General features: G+C 33.0%; 1 protein-coding gene and 1 non-coding gene across 2 annotated transcripts; one reads left to right on the top strand and one right to left on the bottom strand.

Annotated features, from left to right (window-relative positions):
• Positions 1–24,184: 24,184 nt before the first annotated feature.
• LOC127900685 (uncharacterized) lies at positions 24,185–24,886 on the bottom strand. Its single transcript, XM_052435880.1, has one exon. It carries the CDS (start codon positions 24,884–24,886, stop codon positions 24,185–24,187), a length of 702 nt encoding a protein of 233 aa, XP_052291840.1.
• A 920-nt stretch (positions 24,887–25,806) lies between these two features.
• LOC127901544 (small nucleolar RNA R71) lies at positions 25,807–25,913 on the top strand. Its single transcript, XR_008053784.1, has one exon. It is a non-coding gene; the product is annotated as a small nucleolar RNA R71 (small nucleolar RNA).
• Positions 25,914–26,280: the final 367 nt, after the last annotated feature.

Below are 26,280 nucleotides of genomic sequence, written 5' to 3'. Positions count from 1 at the left end.
ATTAAAAAAGTAACAAGTAAAAATATATATATATATATATTTTTTTCTTTTAAAGTTTAGGGTGTATTTGATAGTTTTCAAGTTTAAATTGATAAATATAATAATGTCATTAATCATGAAACAATTAATTGCAAAAGATAAAAAAATTAATGCAATACAAAAGATTAAATAAAGTAATTAATTTCGCATAAGTTTGTATGAATTAATATGCAAAAGAGATTATTCGTGAGTATTATTTAAAAAATATCAAATATTAGATGCTTTATATTTTTCTAATATATAATTTTTTTAGAAGGTATCCATAAAACATATTAATATTACTTGAAAAAATGTTCTGATATTTTTTTAAGTAAAATATTATTACATTTACGCACGCGTGTGTGTATGTGTATACATATATATACATATATATGTATAAACTTATGCTTATTAGTGCAGAAATTATGTTATTTTTAAAAGTAACATATCATCATTTTATAACGTAATATTAAGAAAATAATATTTAATTTATAATTAATTTTATTTAAATAAATATAAATATTATTCTGATTTTTATGTAGTTATATAAGTAAATTTCCATAAACTAAAAAAAGTCAAAAATAAAAAATGTAAATTTTCTTGTAAAGTTTAGGGTGTATCTGCTAGGTTTCAGGTTTGAATTGATAAATTTGATATTTACTTTAAATGAGGGTAGTTATATTATAATGAGTAATGATACAGCCACAAACTCTTGTACAAATTTATTTTGTACAAACTGATGTGGCATGATAAGATTGGTTGAATTAAATATCACTTGGCCCACATGATTTATTTTTATTAATTTATATTTTCATTCAACTAATGAATTAATGCCACGTCAGTTTGTACAAAATAAGTTTGTACAAGAGTTTGTGGCTGTATCATTACTCTATTATAATTACCATTATCATTGATTGCTTTTAACTAATTAAAGTACAAGTAACTTGTGGCCGGTTATAAATGAAATTTAAAAATAATCAAAAGCGGCTGTATGAGATACTACCGCTCTATTATAAGCGAATCCCCTTCAGTGAAGATGTCTCCAATGACAGTTAATTAATTTGTTGATCCTATCTAGAAAAGATATTAATTTACTAATTATTTTAGTCGAATGTTACTTTGTCACGTAACATAGTAATGAATCCAAAAATAGGACTAAGAGTGGAACTCTTTAATATGGTAAAATTAATAGGTCTCACAATAGCACTCATCGTCGGTGTCACGCGTATTTCTCTCCAAACTATTTTTTTAGCCACAAAGTGGAGAATGTGAATCACGAAGTGCCTGTTTGTTTCATGCATTAGGGAATCTCTGTGTCGGGCTCCAATCATCTTCCTACTTCTTTTTAAGCTATAAAGTGGAGAATGTTTATGTCGGACAATCTTGCGAAGTTACAGTTCATGTAACTTAGAGGCGATGTAAAAATCAAGTAGATCTCATTGTCATGTTACTCATTTTTACATGTTTTAGGGGCATTATAAGTTACATGAATTGTAACTAAGCAAAACCCTAATGGTGGACTCGAATCATGTTTATACATCTTTTTTTAGCTTGCATTTGTTTCTTAATTTATTAAGAGTAATGCTTTGTTTACTCATTTTGAATTAAGATTGGCAAATAGTAGGTTTTTTTCAAGCTCAGGCTAAGCCCATGCAATTGTTAATAGGTCAGGGCCCTCTAAAGACCTTGAACGGGCTGGCCTAAGCTTGGCCTGGGCTTCAATTAAATCTGCAATAAAGCTATAAGTTCAGGTAAAAAAAAAACGTTGTCACCATGACAAATGCATATGGCATCTCTATTTTTACACGGAAAACTTCTCCCACGCCATAATCATTTATCCACCAAATCTCAACAACTAATTGTTTGTTAAATTACAACATATTCACTCAATAAATCTTAAAATTTCTAACAAAATAATAATAATAATAATAATAATAAAGCATTAAAATTTGAAGCTTACTTGAGGTAGAGTGGGTGATGGGTGCTGACGGTTCGGGTCGTGTGGATTCGCTGTTGATGTGTCACGTGGTTGGGTTCGCTATTGCTGCTGGTGGGTGCGCTGCTGCTGCTGGTGGGTTCGCTATTGCTTCGTGTGCCACGTCGCACCACTGGATTCGCTCACTATGACGTCGGTAGTGTTGCCTAATGGATTTGATCGGTAATGGCTGAAATTGTTGGGGGAGTGTATGGTGATGGCTGCAATTGTTGGGTAGTGTTGGAACACTAGGTTGTTGCTTACTACCTTAGTTGCTTTGTTTTAATTTAGATTTTGTTTTATTACGATTCGACTTTCTTTTCTTTTTTTTTTTTCATTTAGATTTTTTTTTTATAAATTAAAGCTCGGACTTATAAAAACCCATAATTAGACTCATTCACAATGAACTTTGATTTTTTAGGTTCATATCCATGATTTTATGATACGAGTCGAGTCTAAAGCCCGCATGCGTGGGCTAAGCCCAGCCCGTACGTTTTTGTCACTCTACTTTGAACACTCAGTTAGAATACTTATGTGACATCTTATATGTTATCTATCGAGTAGTGATGAATTAATAATTTATAACGTCAAACCTTATATAGAAGCCCATGGGTCAAACTCACATTTACAAGCTTATATTATTAATTCAGTAACTACTCTCAATCGATGAAATAGCATCCTTGACAATCTTATTATACCAAGATCCCCGTGTTATTTGAGAGAACTAGTTTTATAGTGTTGAAATATGAACTTGAAAGTGTCAGTTGGTGATTTTAGCCGTGTATGACTTGTCGACCTTGATCTGATTGTCATGTTTTTGGAAGATTAAATCGAACAGACGACTTCCACCCTATGTCGTCTGATTTAGTAAGTGGAGCACATGTTTCTCCACGTGCAACACATTAACTCGAAACGTTGGATGAGGGAGTCATTTTGATTACTTATTCAAGGCACAAGCACAGCACGTGGTTCAAGGCCGGTTCAAAGCCGTTATTGTTCTTATGAGAGCGTTACAGCAAACCCAAAAACGCAGCTGGTCAACATGGGATCTTTCTAGGGTCCTCCAGATCCGTATATAGTCTCAGGGGCCTTGACTATGAAATATAGAAAACTTGTATATTCATCATAAGTCCTGTAACTTGTTCTCTGTCATCGAAATAAAATTACTGCTCTGTTCTTCAGTGAATGTAGACCAACTCTAGGTCTGACCACAAAAGATTTGTGCCCTTGTTTTGCATGTTTTTGCTTAAGCCATTTGTGTGTTTCTGCTAATTCTAAATCAATAACCACAGTGTTTAGTGAGATCTTGGTGGTCCTAGGTCGGTCATCAATTGATCTAGGGCTAACATGTAAAATACCAAAGAATGTCTTTCACGCTAGCTACATGGAAAATCAAACATTCGTCACCCTAGAATTCAAACGAGGAAAATCAAAGAGGTCGATCGCTTCCATCTACATGAAGAAATTAGAGAACATAATATGTTATCATAAGAGAATTATGTTTTTATTCACACAGCAATAAGCACGATTCTATCCAAAAAATGCTACCAATGGTATATGCTCACATTTTAGGCAACGTTAAGTGATTCTTTTCCCCCCTCGGCCCTCCTCTAAACAGGTAGAGCGGACTGCCACGAATTTTAAATACACAGCATCCAAAAAATATATATGGAATCACCTCTTATACATTTGCAGACTAGAAATGCTACTATTTTATTAAATAGAGCGTTCAGAGCCTCAGAAAAATGCCATTATCAGTTTTCTGTACCACTTTGAAATTGCTATTAGTTTGTCTTTCGTAATATTTTAATGATGCAACTGCTTTAGTGCCTTATAATATTTTATATAACATGCTATAGAAACATTTATAATTAGCTATAGTAGCACCTAAATTAGGTTATGAAGATTGGCACTTGATTTTTTAGTTTGTATTTTTTTAATTTCCATTATTTCTTTACTTATTTAGCTAATGCTATCCAATTGTAACAATCTAAACATTATAAAATCATTCAAGTCATTCAATCAATGTGTAACGGTGTCTAAACAACCATAATCGTGTAATAACGATTCAATTAATACATAGAAATGGTTCTCTAATTATTGCCAGAGATCTCTGTATGACATGCCAATCACAATCTTTTGGGTTTGACTTTGGTTTCACAGAATAATTTAAACCTCGCTTCTCTGACATCTTGATGGTCTCCAAATCCTACAATAGCGCTAAAAGCAAAGCCGAGTACTCTGTTTTTATTGAAGAAATCTGGTGTCGTCTCCAAGGTCATACAAGATCCCTCGCTTTTAAAGCTAAACCACTCTGGAATTTCACTTCCAGGTAATAAGATATAACCCTCGCGAAGTGAAAAGCTTCAAATCGCTCTCTTATTATTAAAAACATTAAGTTACCCCTAAAAAATCGTTATCTGTTTGTTACTTGTAACGGTTAAAAGGATAAAATGGTATTTGTGCATTCCTCTAACAGTAAAAAAAGGAAAAAAAGTCAAATCTTTATATGAGTTAATTTTTATGAGCCCAAATCTTTTTAAGTATTTCAAAACGGGTCAGGCTACAGTGCAACTGTGGTACCGTGCCACAGTTACACCAGCTGTTGGATCCACTCAAATGAGTGGGGTTCACTTAAATAAGTGGAAATCCAACGGTTGGGTGCAACTGTGGCACGGTACCACAGTTGCACCACAATTTTATCCTTTCAAAACACACATAAATATTTTAAATATTTATAATATGCGTCCCGAATATTTTAAAATATTTTCATTTTGCACCTATATGTCTAATTTTGTTCGAACTGATTAAATTTTAAATTTTTATATTTAAAAAATTTATTTTAAAAATAAATAAAGAAATTAATTAAAGTTATAAATGGAAAAAAATATTTTACATTTTTATATTTATTATTATAATCATTATCATTCTTTTTCCTTTTGCAAAGGTATTTAAAAAAATATATGGATAAACAAAATCAAAGAACAAAAGAAAAATGCAACCACAAACTTATTCATCAAACTGAAAATAATAAACAATAATAAAATAAATTCATTCTATTATTAATAATATGGTTAGTTCAAGATTAAAGAATATTTATAATCTAAAATTAAGTAATCCCAAATATCATTATTATTGTAAAATTTGTGTAGTTTAGAAGTCTGCCTCTTTATTATTATCATTACTTTTTTTTTCATTTTGTAAAGGTACTTAAAGAAAATATAGATATAAAAAAAATCAAAAAACAAAAGAAAAACGCTATTGGAGTTTCACCAAACAAATGAAAGGAGTAAGGATGAGAAAAATGAAAGGAAAGAAAAAAAAAACGGTATTGAAGTCATGTACATGAAAGAAAAAAAATGAAGAAAAGGGCGAAGAAAAAGTAAGGATGAGAAAAAAAAATGAAACGAAAAATGAAAGGAAAGAAAAAAAAATGGTACTGAAGTCATGTACATGAAAGAAAACAAATGAAGAAAAAGATGAAGAAGGAGTAGGAATGAGGAAAAACAAATGAAAGGAAAAGACAAAGGAGTAAGGATGAGAAAAAAAATGAAAGAAAAGATGAAGAGAAATGAAAGAAAAAAAGGAAAATGACATTATCCTAATTTATATATGATGGCATGTCTTATAATTTATTTAACTAACATGTCTAATTTAGAAAAATTATCAATTTATTTAGACTCATTAAGTCATTTCAACACTTTATTTTTTAATTTATTTTTCAATGACTAATCATACATCAACTACTTTTTTTATTTTCCAATGATTAGTCACACATCAACCTTTTTTTTTTATTCTCACAATGTCGTTACAAAAATATTCTGTTAAGGTAGGGGTGTTTTCGTACTTTTATGAGTTAACGGCGGTCAATAGTTAAAGATAACGAGTTTTAGAGGGTACCGGGATAACTTGATGTTTTTAATAGTAAGGGAGGTGATTTAAAGATTGTCACTTTACGAAGTGGGTAGGCTGAAATTAACCCATTAAAAAAATTAGAAATTACAATTAAACTATATTTAATTATTTATAGAATACACCATCTCATAGATAGTCTTCAATAATATTTTCACATTTTAATTAAAAAAATGGTCTCTTTGGTTCTATTTAGATCAAAACTCAAAAGTCTTAAATTCTCTTCAAACTTAATGCAGAAGTGACTTTGTTATTTTTATTTTTTATACAATAATATAATAATAAAATTTTATTAATATTTACAATTAAAAAAACTACTAAAACTACCATTGATAACTCTAGTATAAGAGAGCTTAAATTTTTACTCTTATATAATGTCAGAGAAATATCTATTCTAGCGTATTAGCAAGAAAGAAATCTACCCCACTTAATTTAATTGGAAGGAAAATTGAGTCGCAATTATTGATACTTTCAGTCAAAAGTCTATAAAATTATCCTTGATAAATTTAGTATAGCCTGACCTAAATTCCTACTCTCATATAATATTAGAAAATTAGCTACTCTACTATATTAACAGAAAAGAATTTTACCCTTAATTTAATAGGAAAGAAGATAAAATTCCAATAATCATTACCAAGATTTATGAGTGCATAAATTGTGCCAAAGAGCCCATTGGACCATATAGATGTAACTTGAATTATGCCTGTGCATGGGGATAGTAAAAATATATGGATCTATCTATATCCATAAAGATTCAGATGTGGAAAAATTCAAATTCTCACATTAAAAAATACATATTGGATGTTAAAAATTAAGATTCGTGTAGATTCGGATCAGGATCCAAATACAAGTGCATCCAGAAAGTCGGATATCCGGATCCGCATTACTTTTTAATTCAATTACTTAATAAATTAAAAAATATATAAGTTAAATGAAAAAAATGAAACCTATGTGGACTTGTGGTGGTGTTAAACTTGGATTCGTGTTATTCTGGATATTTGAATTATGTTGTGGTACTATTATTTATAGGTTTGTAGTATTGTTGTATGTTATATATGCTTAGTATTGAATTGTCAATTGTTGAATTATGATTAGATTTTATTTGATTTTATGAGGCAAATTTGTTGAATTTTAAATTTTATTTGAACTTAACGTTATAGATCTAGATATCTAAAAAATCTACCAGCAATCTATAGGGGTATTACTTGCATCCGAATTAGGGGTGACTTTAAGTATAGACGAACTAAACTGTCGCCTAGACCCCCACATATTAGAAAGGCCCCAATGTAGTCGCTTAAACCCCATATATTAGGAAAAAAAAAATCTTGATATGCTCAAATTAATGGATTTTTTTTAAAATTTATTTATATTAAGAAAATATATTTTTTAGGCCTCTCTTTAGTTAATAATTATCATACAATTAAGAATTTTTATAGAATTTTATCCTTAATGTTAAAAACTATAAATAATAGTATTATCTAACCATTAATTTATTATTAGTTCTTCTAAGAAAAAGATTAAATTCTTTATCTGTTTAAAAAATCTTAATTATTTAACATTATAAAATTTCATGCAAATTATTACATTTATTGGTTTCTTTTTGAAGTAAAAAAAGGGGGTTTCTTGAAATAATATTTCTAAAAAATATAAAAAAGGTATCTTCTTGACTATTTTTTTTAATTTTCTTACTTTTTTTAATTGTTGATATTTAATATATAGTTAAAAATTAATTGAATCTTATGCTCTTTTTCATTTATTTGAGTGTTGAAGTTATTGAATATAAAGAGAGCTCATTAAAAAAATAAAATTTCACTTAAGACCCCCACCACTCTAAAGCCGACCCTATCCGAAATTCCGAATCTATATATTTTTTTTTTGTCAATTTAGATGTAAATGCAAATCTCTATTCAATACAGATTTGAATTCAGGTGCACCTGCTTATATTTTCCTTTTTCTTTTTTTTTTTTAAGTTCACACGTAGATCAAAAAAATTGAATGGGACTGTGAGTGTGTAGATTAATCTTTTTGCTTCTTCCTTGATCCTTCTGGGTGAAGTTTGGTGATAATTTTATTTCATCTCATTTTTGTTTCCATTAAGCAGCTTTTGTTGACTTTTAACGGAAAGAAACAAATAATTGGTTGCCGCTAAAAAATTAAGTAATTTTCCAATTTTTTTTAGATATCTATATTATCATTTCACACAGATTTTCTAATACAGTAGATGCCAACGAAGCTGGCCAAAGAAGGAGGGTGGGGAATGGAAAAACAGAAACAGGTAAATGTCGGTTCCACGTGAATGCCTTTTATAATTGTGCCACAGTCGGTTTGGCACCCATTCATAGTGATATAATTTTAAAAAATTCAATAAATAATAAATACTAAATTTTTAATCCATTTGAAATATTTTCATTCAGGGTCCAGCTACTATATCCATGGGATTTAGTACCCATTCTTTTGTCTTTTTTAAATCTACCGTTGGATTTAATATGAGAGTTGTATAATAGTTAGATGTGATTATTGGACCATTAACATTAAAAGCCCTTGTTGCTCATGTAAAATTAAAAAAAAATCAAAAGTTTTATAATTATGACATATAAGTTCACAATATTTTAATTTTTTTTACTTTATTGAACTAGGTTTTTAATTAAATGACTTATTCTTAAATTTATTAATATCTATTTAAATTAATAAATTTACTTATTAATTAATAAATTAACTAATTTATTACATAGTTAAACTATGTATATTTTTACTAACCATAATTGATGATAAATATAAATATGATTTTTTTTTAATTTAACACGGCAACCAATTTCCTTTCACCCATGTGAGCAGGGTTCAAAACTCATATATTTTTTTCTTTTCAAACAAGAGATTTTATATGTCAAGTAGATGGAATACATAAAATACGAAAATAAATTTAATTTGATATTCTATGTAGGTAATGTTTTATTATTTTTTATAACATAATATTTAATTAACATACTAAATTATTTAATTATGTAGTAAAAATATTTTAATTTACTACTAATAATAAAGTGTTAGTTTATGAATTTGTAAAATCATTTTTGTTTGTTTGAGCAATGAGTTTTGTATTTTTGGTTGAGTTTTTGTCCTAAAATAAAAGGAGTAAATTTAATTGCACACTTAAATAAATTCAATTGAGTTTTTGTCCTGAAATCCGTGGCTTCCAAAAGCATTAATGCAACTGAAAATTTATAGGTGTAGGACTAATATGTGAAAATTTAAAAGTTTTTAGCTTTTTTATTTTTATAACAAATTACAGGACTCCATTGTAGTTGACCTTGAAAAAGACAAAAACGGTACCAAAACCCTATTGCAAAGTAGTTTTGCCCTTTCATTTAATAAATTTACAATAGTCCTTAAGGTGTTGAAATATTTTCATTTAATAAAGATAACCTGGTTTTAATACTATAATATAATGGTTTTAACACTATAATATAGATTTTTTTTACGTATACAACTTGACTATCATTCAATCATTGATCTTCTATTTAATTTCAGCAGTTGATTTTTTTTTATAAAATTCATGACTGAAAAATCTTTTTCTATAGTAGTTGAGGCAACTGGTAAAATCATTACTAATATCATGAATAGGTAAGTCATTGAATACAAATTATCTTTATTAGTCTCAACTATTTTTCTCGCTACCTCACCAATCTCTTGAAATCCTAAAAATCTGTTGTTAGAACCCACATCTATAATGTATTTACAGTGCCAGGAACACCGGCCATCTAGTACTACTAAATTAAAAATTAAAAGAAGCAACATGTACATGGATTCAAAATTGATAATTTAAAGAAAAGGACAGCTAACCTCCAAGATTTAGAAAAATAGTCATACAGACCCTATGTTTTCAATTAGGAACACCAAAACCCTTTGGTTCTATTAACAAGAATTTACGCTAATATAACACTCTAAATTTTAAAATCAATTCAAATAATTAAAATTTATTTTAATATTTTACCAACAATTAGACGTATTTCATTATAAAAATTTCACGTATTTGGAATATTATGTAAAATAATTTTAATACTATTAATAAGTGAGATATATTTATTAATTGTAAAATCTATTTAATCTAAAGATTTATTTAAATCGTTATAATACATACATATTTTGTTAAAATAAATTTTAGATATTAAAGAATTATTATTAATCTACTAAACATATTAAATTATTTACATTTATTAGAAAAAATATGGGAACATCTTGTCAAAATGAATATTTAATTTCAGTCACCGGCCGAGGTATGATTTGATTTTGACTTCAGAGGGCAATTTACACTACGTCATTTCTCTGAGATGATGGTCCCCAAATGCTACAATAGCGCTAAAAGGAAAGTCGAGTACTTTGTTTTTATTATCACTGAAGCAATCTGCTGGTGCCATCTCCAAGTTCATAGAAGAAGAAGAAGATCCCACAATTTGAAGCCTAAACCACTGTGGAATTTCATTCCTAGTTAAATAGCGTACTGGACAATGTATCTGTATGTACTACAAAAATCATTATTATAAGGAAAGATATAAAAATGTATAATTAGAGTACTGATGTGATCCACAATTCTATATTTTATTAGTCATATAATTTAATAGTATAATAATGATTTAATAGTATAATATCAGAATACAATAAATCTTATGCCTTAATAGTTTTCTTGAGTTTTAACAAAGTTTAGGCTCTTGGATTAAAACATTTTTATGTCTAATTATATTAAAAAAATGATGCATATCCACAAGGATTCCAAAACAAATAATAGCAAATTTTCATTACTTTTTTAAATAACGATAACCCCATATGTTTTTTAACGTATTTACTGTCGCCATTTTGAAAGTTCATTCTTTATAAAATAAGAAAAAAGATATCTACACCCTTATGGTTTGGGAAATGATCATGTTGACCCCACAAATTTTAAATAAAGGATATCAACACCCTCTTTTGATTATAATACCTTTGGCTCTATTAACTAAAAAAATTGACTGGAATGTTTTATAATTAATAGAAATATAAAATTAAAAAAATGTAACTACACATAAATTTTAAAATGATGTAAATATCAAAAAAATATTTTAATACTTTACAATCTTATATTATATTAAACCGAATTTTATAATAAATAGAAACATAATATTAAAATAAGTATATAAAAATTTAAATTATTTTAACGTTATATAAAATAATTTTAATGTTATTAATATATAAGATATATTTTATTAACTATAAGATCTATTCAACCCCAATATTTATTTAAAATTTTTACAATAAATATAATAATTTAAATTTCAAAAATTGTTTTATATATTAAAAAGTACTCTAATATTATTTGTCTACTAAATAAATTAAACCATGTAAATTATATTTGTATTTATTAAAAAAATTCAAAAGTTAATATTTTAATTATTATCTGTAAAGAGTATTATATTCAAAAGTAAGTGTTGGCGTCCCCCATTAAAAATTTAGAATCTAAATACTATTTGTCCAAGCTTTACGGTATAAGTATCCTTTTTTCCCCCTTTTCTCACTATAAAATATCAAATACTCTACATTAAAATGAGAGAGTTAAGAGGCAGTACACCTTCACTCGAACTTTTTTTCCAATGGGTAGTTGCCATAAGCTGAATTTTTGGCAATCTTCGAGAATTCCTTTGAGCTTATTCCGATCCAGTTGCAAATTATCGGTCAGGACAATTTCACAACATGAGAACAGTAGTAAACCTGATAATGATTCCAGTCCCGTGCGATGATGTGCATCCAACTCAATTAGATTGCATGGAAGCTTCGGTAAATATTGAAGCCTCTCACAATACCTTAGTGATATTTCAACTTAGAAAGCTGCATGATGCTTTCTAGTATTCTCTCAAAATTGTTTGTCGACAGATACAAATATGCTTGGTAGACCTTGAGCACATTAGGGCTAAGTATAAGATTACCTCATTTATCCTTCTTAGGTTACCCCATAAAGATGAGGCCCTAGAGCGTCTTACAACTAATGGGATAGCCCTTCACATTGACTTTTTCGACTTAGGACTCTACATACTCTTCTAGCCCTTTCTTATGTTGACTTTTAACCATTTGCAAGCTGCTCCTGGACAATTGCTCTTCAAGTATTGTAGTTAGAACTATTTGGAACAAATATTTCTATTACAAAGCTGAAAGGGTTTTATCAATTACAAAAACCCAGGGTTTATTGATCGCCTGTTCTTTACCTGGACCACCCACAACAGCTTTATGGAAATGGATCCTACCTTGAGAAAGGGTTATAAATATGGTTGTTGCTAGGTCGTGGTAAGTGGGGGTAGAGTACTCTAGCTGATGGCAAGTAAGTGAAGTTTCAGAATTCCTTCGATGAAGACAATATATGCCTCATTTCCTTTATTTTATTTTTATCTCAGTTTTCTATATTTAAATTATTTTTCTCACTTGGGACTCCTCGCAACCTTGTAGATGTCATATGGATCAAGGGAAAGTGTCACGTTTAAGGATAAGAACAGACGTGAATGACTTTGAAGAAAGGATTCGAGCTTTATGAAGAGGGATGACATGTTGAGTTAGGTTAGATTGGAAAAAGCTAGTTGATTAATGGAAGCTCTTTATCTATTTATGAGGATAAGCCATGTACGGATAGAGGGTGTTCTTGGGATAGTCCTCATTTTTCTAATTTTTTTTTTATTTTCGGAATTTTAGACCTTCTATTTTCTTTCTACCCGTAGAATCCTGTATTTATGCGACCAACCTTTTCCCTTTATGCATGGTGTTTGACATCTATGGATCCTCTCTCTAAAATGACTTTGATTTTTTTTTTTCAACCAAATGAGTAGCGACTCCCTTGGTGGCTTGGGTATTACTCCTTGTAAGAAAAGCACCAGGCTTTCTCACTTCCTAGGTTATGAACTAGGCTACCCCAAAACTTAACATTACTTCCTCACTTACTTAGTAAAAGTGTTCGCGCAGTGGACCCAGGTAAAAAACGGGCAGTTTTAAGGGAACCTTACTACCCGCAAAAGGAAAATTGGGACCTTTTTCTCTCTGCCTAGAGATTTCATTGAAAGAGAGCTCGATTCGGTGGAGAACAAAAAAGTCTTATATCTGGCTAGATATGTTCACTATACTACTAAGAACATCTCTTAAGTGACAAAAATGGATGAGCTCGAGTAAACGATATAGTCAGGTATTTAAAGCCTATTAGGATGTGAATGTTTTTTTTCGATTTTAGCTCTTTTTCTCATTTGCTCCCTTTTTTTTCTTGTGCATTTACTAAGGTACTTCTTATTAGATGTAGGCAGATTTTTACTCGAGTCAATATTTTTAAAAAGTTAATAGTATTTCTAACGCTTAGTTGGAGGTTGAGAAATTGAAAGGTGAATCCAAAGTTGTAAGTCCCATGAAGAGAAGCTTGCTCAGGAAAGCCAAGCTTTGAAAGGGTGCCTTAATAATTTATTCGATGAGAAAGATCGTGTGGCCAAAGATCATAAGGAGTTGTAGGTTGAACCCGCATAATTATTAAAGTTTAGAGTATAGACACCGAACTGGTGGTATCTAAGGTGGAGAAGTGGTTGGATAAATCAACTATCATGGCAACGATCAATGACAAAATGGAATATTATATGCCCCAGTCAACAGTCCATAGAAGTTATTTAGTGTACCTAACTTACCCCAGGCAAAGCTCCTATCAAATGTTCCTGCCACTGAACCTTATACTTCTGCAACTTCTACCCTTATTCAGAAAGATGATTGGGGGGATGATCTATCTACTATGTGACCACACTAATGCAATCTTTTGCTTGGTGGCACTCTTTTGAATTCTGTGCTTGAACTTAATTTTCTACTTTCATGCTATGTTTTTCCCATCTGGTGTACCTTAACTATTCTCTTACGGTAGACTATTTCGATAATCCTGCCTTTGTTTATACTTAAACTTTAATTGTAAGCTTTATTTAACGTGCAATTAGCTTCATTATCTGTATATTTATATCTAGACTTTCGGCTAAACAAGTATCTTGGAGACTCTTAGTACCCTTCACTGCATAAAAGGAACATTTTCTAGATATATGGTACCTGAGGTGCCTGCTGACTTGCATTCTATGAGGCTGTTCCTTCTTTTAAGGTTAAGGAACTTTACCTCTTCAGATGTATGACAATTCTCTTGGACATGCTTAAGGCATATCTTAACAAAGATTATGGAGAACCTCAACAATAATTCATAATCAAAGCATCATCATGACAAATTGAATAAAAATGAAAATTTACCATTAGCAAAACAATAATGGGCAGCAAATTCATTTTTTGCTCCTTTAAAATGTTTTTTTAGAACCTTTATGGCCTTTTTTGGGGTAAAATGGTAAAAAATTTGATATTTTGCCATATGCTTCAAATCAATATTTGCGAGATAGATAATTAAAAAAGTGTTTGCTCTCTTATCTCTTTTCTATTAGACATTTAACTCTCATAAATATAATTTATTTTTTATTTATTTATCCTTTAATTTCTACAAGTACGAGAATGGAGGTGGGGGCACATGCTTACCTTAATAGGACCTCATGATGCTAGGGTACGATTGCTTGCTTTGCCCTCAGGTCTTCTTAGACCTTCCCTCTCTTTGTTCAAGTAGCTACATTTTCATAATTGCTCTTGAAAAGCTGCTTATGATTTCTTTTATGTTCTTTTTGTTGGCTCAGACCTTAAGTAGATCGTCATGATAAGGACATGTCAGGTACCCAACTTAGTCTACAATAAGGCGATCTCTTGACATTATGTTGTGTGATAATAAACATTGCACAACAAATAGATATGGAGGTAAACTAATGACGATTATCCTCAAACTAAACAACATTTCAAAATATTTATCCACATTTCATAATTGAAAAGTGATTAGAATAACACACATCATCACATTTTGAAAAGAAAATGCATTCATCGGTAACAAAAGTATGGATCATTATCTGATTCAGCATTGTTATCCTAAAGAGAAAGAACTTGAGATCTTTTAATCTTGTCATTAAAGAATTAGGGAATTGAAGAGTACCACTGACCACTGCAGGGTATATTGGGTTCTCGTTAAAGCCTACCACATAGTACAAGTATATAAGAACTAGAGAAAACAGATAAAGTAAACACAAAGAGGTAAGTGCTATCCCTTTACTACTAGTATCTCTTTAGCATGGCGGTGTTCCATAGGTGCCTCATTATCATTTCGTCATGACAGAATAAGCTAATTAGGTTGCACAAAAGGAGGCCATCTTGGCCAGATTATATGCTTCACAATTCTCCATCCTCGACACTTTTTTCACTTGAATTTCATTGAATTAAGACACCAACTCTTTAGCCTTCCTGAAGTACCCTTTCGTGTAGCATAACTTCTTTTTATGAAGGTCGATAATGATTACTCCTGCATTACTTTATGTGAATTGGAAGAGCCATTAATACAAATTTCCCATGCTTGTTCTTTTTCTTCTGCGGTTGTTGCCTCAATCGGGCCTTTATGATTCCCTCATCTATAGAGTCATTGGCGCATTTGGTCAAAAAATCGACAATAGCTTGAGTTTTGATGGTCGGGTGAGGCTTGAAGACAATATTGAACTCGTTCAACTTAAGAGAGTTACAAACAAGCGAGGCAATAACTGTAATAATGTAAGTTTAGAAACACAAGTTGAGTTTTTTTGCTGAAATAACTAGTGCCAAAACAAACTTCTTAGAAGTGGGTGCCTCAGGTATTGTGGTACATACTAAATCAATTTTCATTGGCAAAATCCCTTTTTATTTTCCTACAGTATTTGATGGTGAAGGTTTTCAGCGTTCCATTCACTGTCATTCGGTGGCTGTTCCTTTAGTTAGGCAAACTATATCCATGTGGCGATAGCTTTCTCCTTGCGAGGTATCTCTTCAATTGAGCATCAGAAGCAATCTAATAGCTCACTTTTGAGCTTGCAGCATAGCAACCCTGAGCTACTTGCTGGTTTCTTTTGACGGTGATAACATCCTTGGCCGTTGAAATCCTCATGGCGAGATAATGCATAGATACCACTACTTTGGTGGTTGCTAAAAATAGCCTACCCAAAATGATATTATAGGTGTTGATAAATTTTTATAATCAATTGCTATTGTTGCCAATGTGCAAGTGTACACAACAAGTAATAAAGTGATGAATATTCAAGATCGTCTCCACATGGATTGATGTCACTAGAAATGCTACAACAATCACAATAGTGCAATCTAACTCAAATCCAAAGTTAACAAATGTAAAGTAGGTTCTATCGAAATTGATAATTGTGAGAAAATATAATAAAACAATGCAATAATGAAATAAAACAAATTAAATGTGTCTAAGATTCAATTGAGAATATGGTAGTTGAATGATCAAACTCTCTTTATAGGCTGACTGCTTTTCATCAAATTAACACCAGTTGTTACGGCAATTGCTACAGCACTAGGGAGAATTAATCTGCATCCCCAGTTGTTGCGTATTGGAACTCTCACACCCTTAAGTATATTAGCAATGACCAATTGTTATTCTACCTATGACATGGCCTTATGACCCTTTAGTCTCTCCATCCTACAAGGTGAGTACCTATGTCTAGTGTGTCAGAAATCTTAACTTCAAGTATAGCCCTTATGAGATTCAAGATAACTTAATCTAGAAAACTTAAATTAAGACCAAGTATTACTCTAATAATATCTGCAAAGACATGCCATTTTGCGGCTCTATCTTAACTTAAACTATTAAATGGGTGGTCAACCAAAATAACAGTTATAATAATAATAACTACTAGAGTAAAATACTACAGCAAGGACATAACAACTCATAAGAACAGTCAAGAACCCATTAGATTGTTTGTCACTCAACTACAAGCAAATCTAATTCATATTCTGAAAGAGAAAAACAAACATCAACATATTGTTCACATGATACATCAGATCAGTCAAAGAAAAAAAAAGGTATAAGTTGAGAACAACAAAAGTAAATTCAAATAACTCTGCGAGATTTTTCAATGCTGCTGAAGCCGTCCTCTTCAATTATGATCTTCTTCTTATTTTTCTCTCTAATGTGTTTTATGATAATTCCCTTGCCGCCTTTTTAGTGTGGTGTGCACCCCTTTTTATACTAAAAACCTAGGGTACACAAAAGCCTCGGGCGTGCACGAGTTCAAATAGAAAACTGCAGATCGCAATTCTGCACCTGACCCGTGCTAAGTTTTCTTCCTCAATGCTCCAGGATTGCTATAGCAATGGTTGCTCTAACAACGGCTAGAACACTGCACTGTTCTCGGTTGTGCTTTACTTCTTTTGTGGCTATATTCTTTCCTCCTCTTGTTAGTCTAATATCTCAACATCCCTTCATGAATTATAAACTTCTGAAAACCTACAATTAGGCACATGTTTTGAGCATAAATTACTTTAATTCAAGCAAAACTTATTAAGACTCACTAAAATGAATGTTTATGCAAAATATAATAAAAACACCTCATTTACTCTCTAAGTGATCTTGATTTAAGTCTAGAATTGATGTAATAACTCTCATTTCATAGAGTTATCACACCTCCAAACTTAAACCTTTACTTGTCTTCAAGTAATGACAATATACTAACACTTCACGCAAACAATCATGCAACACACATCTTTAGCTCTTCTATCAAATTTACAAGGATTCTTCCACCTTCAGATCATAATTCCAATCATGCAAAATGACCACAGTAAATCAGTTCTAGACTTAAGCTTCATTCTGTCTACAGTGCGTGTATGTTACTTTGATTGAATTCCAGAGATGCTATAACATTACCAAGAGATTGCATGCAATTCAGCAGTAACATAATTTTATTCATATATGGGGTAGCATAAATCTCACATACTCAAATTGTGTTGATTTTAAAAATGAAACTTGAGAGTATTCAACCTCCTCACTGTAACATTTATTTTTCATGTGAATGTCAATCAATTGTAATGATGACACCCAATTACTCAAACCATGCACAAATCAGAGTTGTTGTAGCAATATTTGTAACATAATCTTATCTAGAGATATCTTTTCTCCCCCAAACTTAAGATCTTTTCTATTATTTTGGCTCTGCTATAGTAGTCTCATGAAATTCCACCAAAGTTTAAGTGTAATGACAAAATTTCACTCTCCATTTATTACTGCCTCTACTCAGCATTCTTATAATTACCCATTAACACTCAATTTATCTTCATTAGGATTTCAAATCCGTACACAAATATTAGATATCAGAGCTTAACACAACACATATCTAAATCACCCAGATATACATCCCCCCTAAATTGAAAAGGTGCTGTGTCCTCACAAGTACACACAGTAAAGTCACACAATTGACAAGGACATGGAGGAGAACATTAGAAAATACCACACAAATTGAAAACATAATGAAAGAAAAGTTTTTCAGAATGAAATAAATTGATTAGTAAGAAGGGGATACTCCCCTGTGGTTTGAGTATTGCTACAACATGGTAGGATGACATCAGCGCTTCTTGGATGCATTGCGCATCTTATCCTTTGGGGAAGCTTGTGGGGAGGTAGTTGACAACGTCTTTGGCTTTTTCTTCACTGGGCTGGTGGGAGGAGTTGCTGCTGGGGCAGCTTGTTTGGTTGACACTACTCTGGTCCTTTTTGGTTCTATCGAGGCTGCTATAGTAGTGCCTTCAGAAGTGCTGCCCTTTCTTTTGCTAGATTCTCTCGGACTAGCACGAACAAGTTTTCAAGGAGTGGGCTGTGGAGGAGCTGGGGTCGATGCATCAGCTGCCTGTCCCTCAGCTGTGATGGCAACAATGATGTCCAATAGCTGCTGGACTTCTGTTGGTGTACGCGTGACTTTGGTGGCTGCAGCTTCCAGCTCTGCATCGACTTGCTCAGCTTCATCTTCGGAGGCAGGAGGGGTTTCTATTTTTTCCTTGCCCTTTCTTGAAAGGACTGGAATGAAGGGCTCTTCTTCAGGTTTATTATCTTCCTCTTCTTGGATAATGTGCCTTTTTTTAGTTTTGGAAGATGTTCTGACTGGGGGTTCCTCACGTGCTTTCTCAAAATCTTTTTATACCTCGGTGGGTGAGATGTCAGTCACAGACTTGTCACCTTCTTCCTCAGGTTGATAAGAGGGTTCAGCATCTCCGGAGTCAACCTTTGCTTGTGGGTCTGCTGCAGCTTCTGATTTTGGTTCATCTGTGTCAGTGGCTTCTTCATTGACTTCTGCTGGAGCCTCGGTGGTGGTGTCAAAATTGTATTACTGGAGCAATGAATCAGGGAAATTTTGGTGGGTGTTTTTCATGTAAAGAGTAAATTAGTGTAATTGGTTGTCCATGTGCTGTAGATAGCTTCAAAACCAATCGTTCTTCTTCTGTTGAGCCTCAGCACATTGAGTTATATTGGTGCTCAGCGCCTGGATTGTCTGTTCTAAATCAATAGCTCGTCTTGCCCCTGTTACAATAGCTGGTTCAATTGTTACTCCAGCATTCTCACTAGCAATTCTCTCAATGGTGCATGCAGTGAGGGCACCATCATTCTTGACATGTTCATCCTTTGCATCAAGACGAACACCTGATACTACACAGATGCTGGTGATGAGGGAAGGAAATAGTAAGGCAGTAGCTTTATGTTTTTTTATCGTACAATCTCGAATTTCTTTCTCGATAATGCTTCCCACATCTATGGGAAGCCCTCGAACAATAACATATAACAAAACCAACCTTTCCTGTGAAACAATAGTGGTATGGGTGGTTGGCATAAGCCTGGACTTCATAAATTTCACCCACACCTTAGCAATGGGTTTTAAATCTATTCCATTAATTACATGCCCTTCCTCATTAGCCCACGATGCCTCCTCTACTGTAAGAGTTGTGAAGATGGTGTTCCATCTTTTCGGGGTCAATTTGTCTAGCAACTTAGCATACTCACAATTAATTTCAGTAGGTAAATTATAAAAAGTATTTATTACTCGAGAGTCTAATGGAACAAGTGTGTTTCTTACCCAAATGTTGTGCTAACCATGGCTTACCAAATTAGCGTAAAATTCCTTGACTACTGGCAGCACATGATCTCGAGGGTGGTTGCAAAACTCTAGGCACCCATGCTTTGCTCCAGTATTGTGTATTGTTTGCACAATTCCGGTGAGTTGCTCTGAAAATTGAAACCTTTTTTCTTCTAGAATCTTACGCGGCTCAATGAATTCTTCATATTTTTCTTCTGCGCGGTAACTCTGGAAGCGTGAATGATCTTTGAGGCGGCTGGCTGTTCTCTTATACCTTGGCATTGCTATAGTAGTAACAATTTGAAGGTAATATGCCTGAGAGTAAAATAAAAAGATAGTGCTAAGAATTATTGGAGTCGTGCTTGCGAAGGAGAGAGGAAATAATGCCGTAGGTCACTATGCACAATAACTCCATTTTATAGTTGATTTTAAATAAAGATAAATTCGATAAAGAAAGATAAATTAGGGAAGAAAATATTTTGAATATAATGAGTATATCCCATAAAAATAGGCAAGAGAAAATTTCAGAGATTTTTTCTTCCTCAATTACTATCCAAATTCATACATCTATCTGTCATGATTTATCTCCAACGATAAGTGAGAGGCTCCAATTTTTAAGTTACTATAACGATAATATTGGTTGCCGCAACACCCAATTATTTGCTCTAGCAATGGTTACATACTCCACTCCAATAGCCTTTGACGCGTGGCTTGCCTCTACACTCTGTCACCATACAACCTCACTTGTCAATATGAAATTCATTTGTCACACATACTTCCCTCAAAAACTAAAACCAATTCGAAAAAAAAGAAAAAATAATTATAAATAAAATTATAAAATGATATCAAAAGTAAAAAGCTCAATCATGTGAAAGGATGAAACTAAATAGCTAGAATTGAAATAAAAAAATTAAATAAAATAAAAAAAGAAAGAGCCTTCAACTAAACCATAGAGGATCAAGCTTGGTTTGAAGTGGCTGCCTCCACAATGGGTTGCCTCCTATTGAGCGCTTGATTTAAGGTCCTTCAGCCTGACCTTCTTTCACTGCTCAATAGCTTGGTTCTTTAAGGAGTAGAACCTCCTTTGAACAATCTGCCGCTGGGTGTATGTAATACTTTACTCTGTGTCCATTAACTTTAAATTCTTGACCTGTTTGTTCAACTAAAAGATCAACAGCCCTATGAGGATAAATTTTGAGCAATTTAAAAGGTCCAGACAATCGAGATTTTAGTTTTCCTGGAAATAATCTTAGTTTTATATTATGGAGCAGCACTAGTTGACTAGGGCTGAATTTCCTGTTGTGGATATGCTTGTCGTGCCAGTGTTTTGTTCTCTCCTTATATATTCTTGCATTTTTATATGAGAACAACCGTAATTCATCAAGCTCACAAAGTTGAAGCTTCGTTTGCTCTGCTGCAGCATGAATATCCCAATTTAATTGCTTCAGTGCCAAATGTATTTTATGCTCTAGCTCTAGTGGCAAGTGATAAGCCTTCCCATAAACAATTCGGTAAGGAGACATGCCAAGTGGTGTTTTGTATGCTGTTCTGTAGGCTCATAGGGAGTTATGTAACCGCAAGGACCAATCATTCCTTGATGGGTTCACCATTTTTTCTAAGATCTTCTTAATTTCTCTATTGGACACTTCTGCCTAACCATTGGATTGTGGGTGATATGCTGTTGCTACCTTATGTCTGACTCCATATTTTACCGTAGCTGCAGCAAATACTTTGTTGCAAAAATGAGTACCCTCATCACTAATAATTGCTCTAGGAGTGCCAAACTTGGAAAAAATGTTCTTTTGAAGAAAAACCACCACTGTTTTAGCATCATTGGTAGGTAGTACTGTAGTTTCTACCCACTTGGAGACATAATCCACAGCAACAAGGATATAAAAGTTTCCAAAGGATGGTGGAAAATGTCCCATCAAATTTATTCCCCATACATCAAAAACTTCCACTTCCAGAATGTTTGTCAATGGCATTTCATTTCTTTTAGTTATGTTCCCTGTCCTTTGACACATGTCACAACATTTAACAAATTCATAAGCATCTTTAAAAATAGAAGGCCAGTAATAACCTGATTGCAAAACTTTAGCAGCTGTTCTGTGACGACCAAAATGTCCTCCATATGCTGCAGCATGGCATGACTCCAGTATGTGGGGAATTTCTCCCTCTGAAATACATATTTGTATTACTTGATTTGAACATAACTTATATAAATATGGGTCATCCCACTGGTAGCTTCTAACATCATTAAGAAATTTCTTTTTCTCCTGAAACTTCAACTCAGGTGGTAGAAACCCACTTACTAAGTAGTTAGTAAATCTGCATACCATGGAGATCTTGATTGTTGCAGCATCTGTGCTTTCTGTATTACCAACAGTTGTTCATCAGGAAAAATTTCAGTGATGTCATTTCTTGTCAATGTAATTGTATCTGCTTCCAGCCTCAACAGGTGGTCTGCTACTTGATTCTCAGTCCCCTTTCTATCTTTAATTCCATATCAAACTCCTGAAGCAATAAGATCCATCTAATTAATCTTGGTTTGTCATCTTTCTTTTGAAATTAAGTACTTGATGGCTACATGGTCTGTGAATACAGTTACTTTAGTACCCACCAAGTAAGCTCTGAATTTATCAAAAGCAAATACTATTGCTAGCAACTCTTTCTCTGTAGTTGTATAATTAATTTAAGTTTGAGTAAGAGTTTCGCTTGCATAGTATATGAAGTGAAAAACCTTATCCGTTCTCTGCTCTAATACTGTTCCAACAGAATGGTCACTGGCATCACACATCAGTTTAAATGGTAGAGTCCAATTTGGTGATACAACCACTGGTGCAATGATCAAAGTTTTCTTTAATTCTCCAAAGGCTTGAAGACAATCTTTGTCAAAGTAAAAAGGCTTGTCATGTTCCAGCAGTGAGTATAATGGTTTAGCTACCCTGGAAAAATCCTTAATGAATCTTCTGTAAAATCCAGCATGACCCAAAAAACTCCTAATACCCTTTATTGAAGTAGGAGGTGGCAGTTTATCTATTACTTCTATCTTGGCTTTGTCTACCTCAATGCCATTCTTGGACACCTTATGACCCAACACTATGCCTTATTGCACTATAAAATGACACATTTCCCAATTAAGTACTAAGTTTGTCATCTCACATCTTTTAAAAACTTCTTTCAAGTTGTGTAAACAATCATTGTATGTCTCTCAAAAAACTGAGAAGTCATCCATGAAAAATTCTAAAGTTTGCTCTACCATATAAGAAAAGATAGACATTATACATCTCTGAAAAGTTATTGGAGCATTGCACAACCCAAAGAGCATTCTTCTGAAGGCAAATGTTCCACAAAGATAGGTAAATGTAGTCTTCTCCTGATCCTCTGAAGTTATAGCAATTTGGTTGTAGCCTGAATACCCATCTAGAAAATAATAGTACTGTTTTCCAGTAAGTCTGTCCAACATCTGATCTATGAATGGGAGTGGGAAGTGGTCCTTCCTTGTGGCTTTGTAAAGCTTCCTGTAATCAATACATACTCTCTATCCAGTCACTGTCCTTGTAGGAATAAGTTCATCATTCTCATTTGCTATCACTGTTATCCCTCCCTTCTTTAGAACACATTGGATTGGGCTCACCCACGAACTGTCTGATATTGGATATATGATTCCAGCATCCAACCATTTGATGATTTCCTTTTTCACCACTTTTTTCATAATAAGGTTTAACCTTCTCTGTTGCTCTACTGAATTGTTGTAGCAGTCTTCTAACAGAATTTTATGCATGCATATTGATGGGCTTATCCATTTCATGTCTGCTATGGTCCATTCAATTGGTCTTCTGTATCTCCCAAGCACATCTACTAGGCTTTGTTCTTGACCTGCATCCAAAGTAGAGGAAATGATTACAGGGAGTGTGTTGTTTTGACCAAGATAAACATATTTCAAATGTGAGGGTAACAATTTTAATTCAAGACTATGAGGTGATTCAATAGATGGTAAAGTTGTTTTTACTTCCCTGTTTGAAAGATTCAGATGCTCAAGAAATATGTTATGTCTATCAGCTTGCTTTCCTTCTATCCAATCTATCTGGTTTACTGCAACATTTTCTTCTTCAAAGCCTTCAAAGGTGGTAACTTTGTTGATATCCTTACTGCAGCATCTATCGATTCTATCTGCTACAACAAAATCCATAACACTTAAGAAATTGCAGTCTTCTAACTCATCAGGGTTCTTCATAGCCTCTAATACATTAAATGTGACTTGCTGATCATTCATTCTCATGGTGAGCTCTCATTTCTGCACATCTATCAGAGTTTTCCCAGTTGTTAGGAAAGGTGTTCTAAGTATAATGGGTACCTCTTTATCAGCCTCAAAGTCTAGTATAATGAGGTCCACTAGAAAGATGAATTTGTCAACCTTCACCAGTACATCCTCAATTTTTCCTTCAGGATATGCATGAGATCTGTCAGCTAATTGCAGAGTGATTGTGGTTGGCCTGCATTCCCTTACTCCTAATTGCTTAAATTTAGACAATGGCATCAGATTAATATTGGCTCCCAAGTCACAAAGTGCTCTACCAGTGTACCTAGTTCTAATGGAACATGGTATTGTAAAACTTCCTAAATCCTTCAATTTTGTAGGAATCTTACTTTGGAGCATATGATTTTTTTCCTGTGTTAAAGGAACAATTTCAAATTCTCCCAGCCTTCTCTTTCGTGCTAAGATGTCTTTTGGAGATTTCACATAATTAGGCATTTGCTCTAAAGCTTCCACGAAATGTATGTTGATATGTAATTGTTTCAGCACTTTCAGGAATTTACTGAACTTCCTATCTTGTTTTTGCTTCTGGAATCTATGTGGGAAAGGGGGTGGATGCCTAAACTGCTGGGTAGCTTCAGGAGGTGCCAAACTCTGTTTGTTTGGTTTGTTGTAGGTTGTGGCTACTGGTGTTGCAACTTCTTTTTCAGCATGTACTGGTTGAGTTCCTTTCATAGTTGCTGCAGCTTGGTCTCTGTCACCAGTGTCTTGATGGTTGAGTTATTGTAGCATGCTTCCATCTTGAGGTGGTTTTTTTTGAGGAATTAAGTTCTAGCCCCTTTTTAGTCACATCAACAGGGATATCCATATTCTTTCCAGATCTTAAATTAATTACTTTGCAGTGTTCTTTGCCCTTTCTTCTAGGGTCTTCTGTGTTGGTAGGTAAGTTTCCTTGAGTTCAGCTATTCATTGCTGTTGCAAGTAGTCCCATTTGGTTCTCCAGGTTCTTCAATGATACAGCTTGACTCTGCATAATTACTTCATTCTTTGCAATGTATTCCTTAATAAGTGCTTCCAGTGAAGTGATTGGATCATGACTGATATGTTTTTGCCCTTGACTCTGCTGATGAAAACCAGGTGGTTGGGTATTCCTATTTTGTCCGTTCAATGCTGGAGCATTTCGATTCTGACTACTCCATGAAAAATTTAGGTGTTGCTTCCATCCAGGGTTGTAAGTATTTGAATATGGGTTGTTTTGAGGCTGTCGATTGAAATTATCCATATAGTTTACTGATGCTGGATTTCTAGGACAATTATCAAAGTCATGTTCTTCACCACAGTATACATAAGAAAGTTCAGCAACTTACTTTACTATTGCTGGAGCAGATGTCATGTCTTTTACCATGTTAGTCAATGAGGTTACTTGTGTTGATAAAGTTATAATTACATCTATGTTATATACCCCTGCTGCTCCTTTTGTTACTAGTTGCCTGGTTGATGGCCATTGATAATTATTGTTGGCAATTCTCTCCAGAATTTCATAAGCTTCAGTGTAAGATTTGGATAACAAAGCTCTACTTGCTGAAGCATCCACCATCAATCTTGTACTCGGATTCAACCTATTGTAGAAAGTTTCCAATTGAATGCAACAAGAAATGTCATGATGATGACACCTTCTAAGCAGTTCTTTGAATCTTTCCCAAGCCTCATACAAACTCTCATTTTCAAGTTGATGGAAAGAAGTAATCTCATTATGCAATTTTGTATTTTTTGTCGGTGGGAAATATTTCATTAAGAATTTATCAGTCAACTCATTGCATGTAGTGATGGAATGAGATGGTAACGAATTTAACCATGCTCTTGCTCGATCTCTTAAGGAGTAAGGAAAAAACCTCAGTCTTAAAGCATCTTGTGTTGCTCCAGCAATCTTGAAAGCATCACTCACTTCCAAGAACAACTTAAGATGGAGATGAGGATCTTCATTTGGCAATCCATTGAATTGACCTACTATTTGCAACATTTGAAACATCACTGGCTTCAATTCAAAGTTCACGGCTTCTACTTCAGGTCTAATTATCCCTGGGTGTACAACTTGAGGAGTTAACACAACATAATCTCTAATAGCTTTG

Source organism: Citrus sinensis, chromosome 3, assembly GCF_022201045.2.
Source record: "Citrus sinensis cultivar Valencia sweet orange chromosome 3, DVS_A1.0, whole genome shotgun sequence".
Classification (NCBI taxonomy): domain Eukaryota; kingdom Viridiplantae; phylum Streptophyta; class Magnoliopsida; order Sapindales; family Rutaceae; genus Citrus; species Citrus sinensis.
Note: the sequence above shows the minus strand (reverse complement) of the source record. Positions and strands in the feature narration are given on the sequence as shown.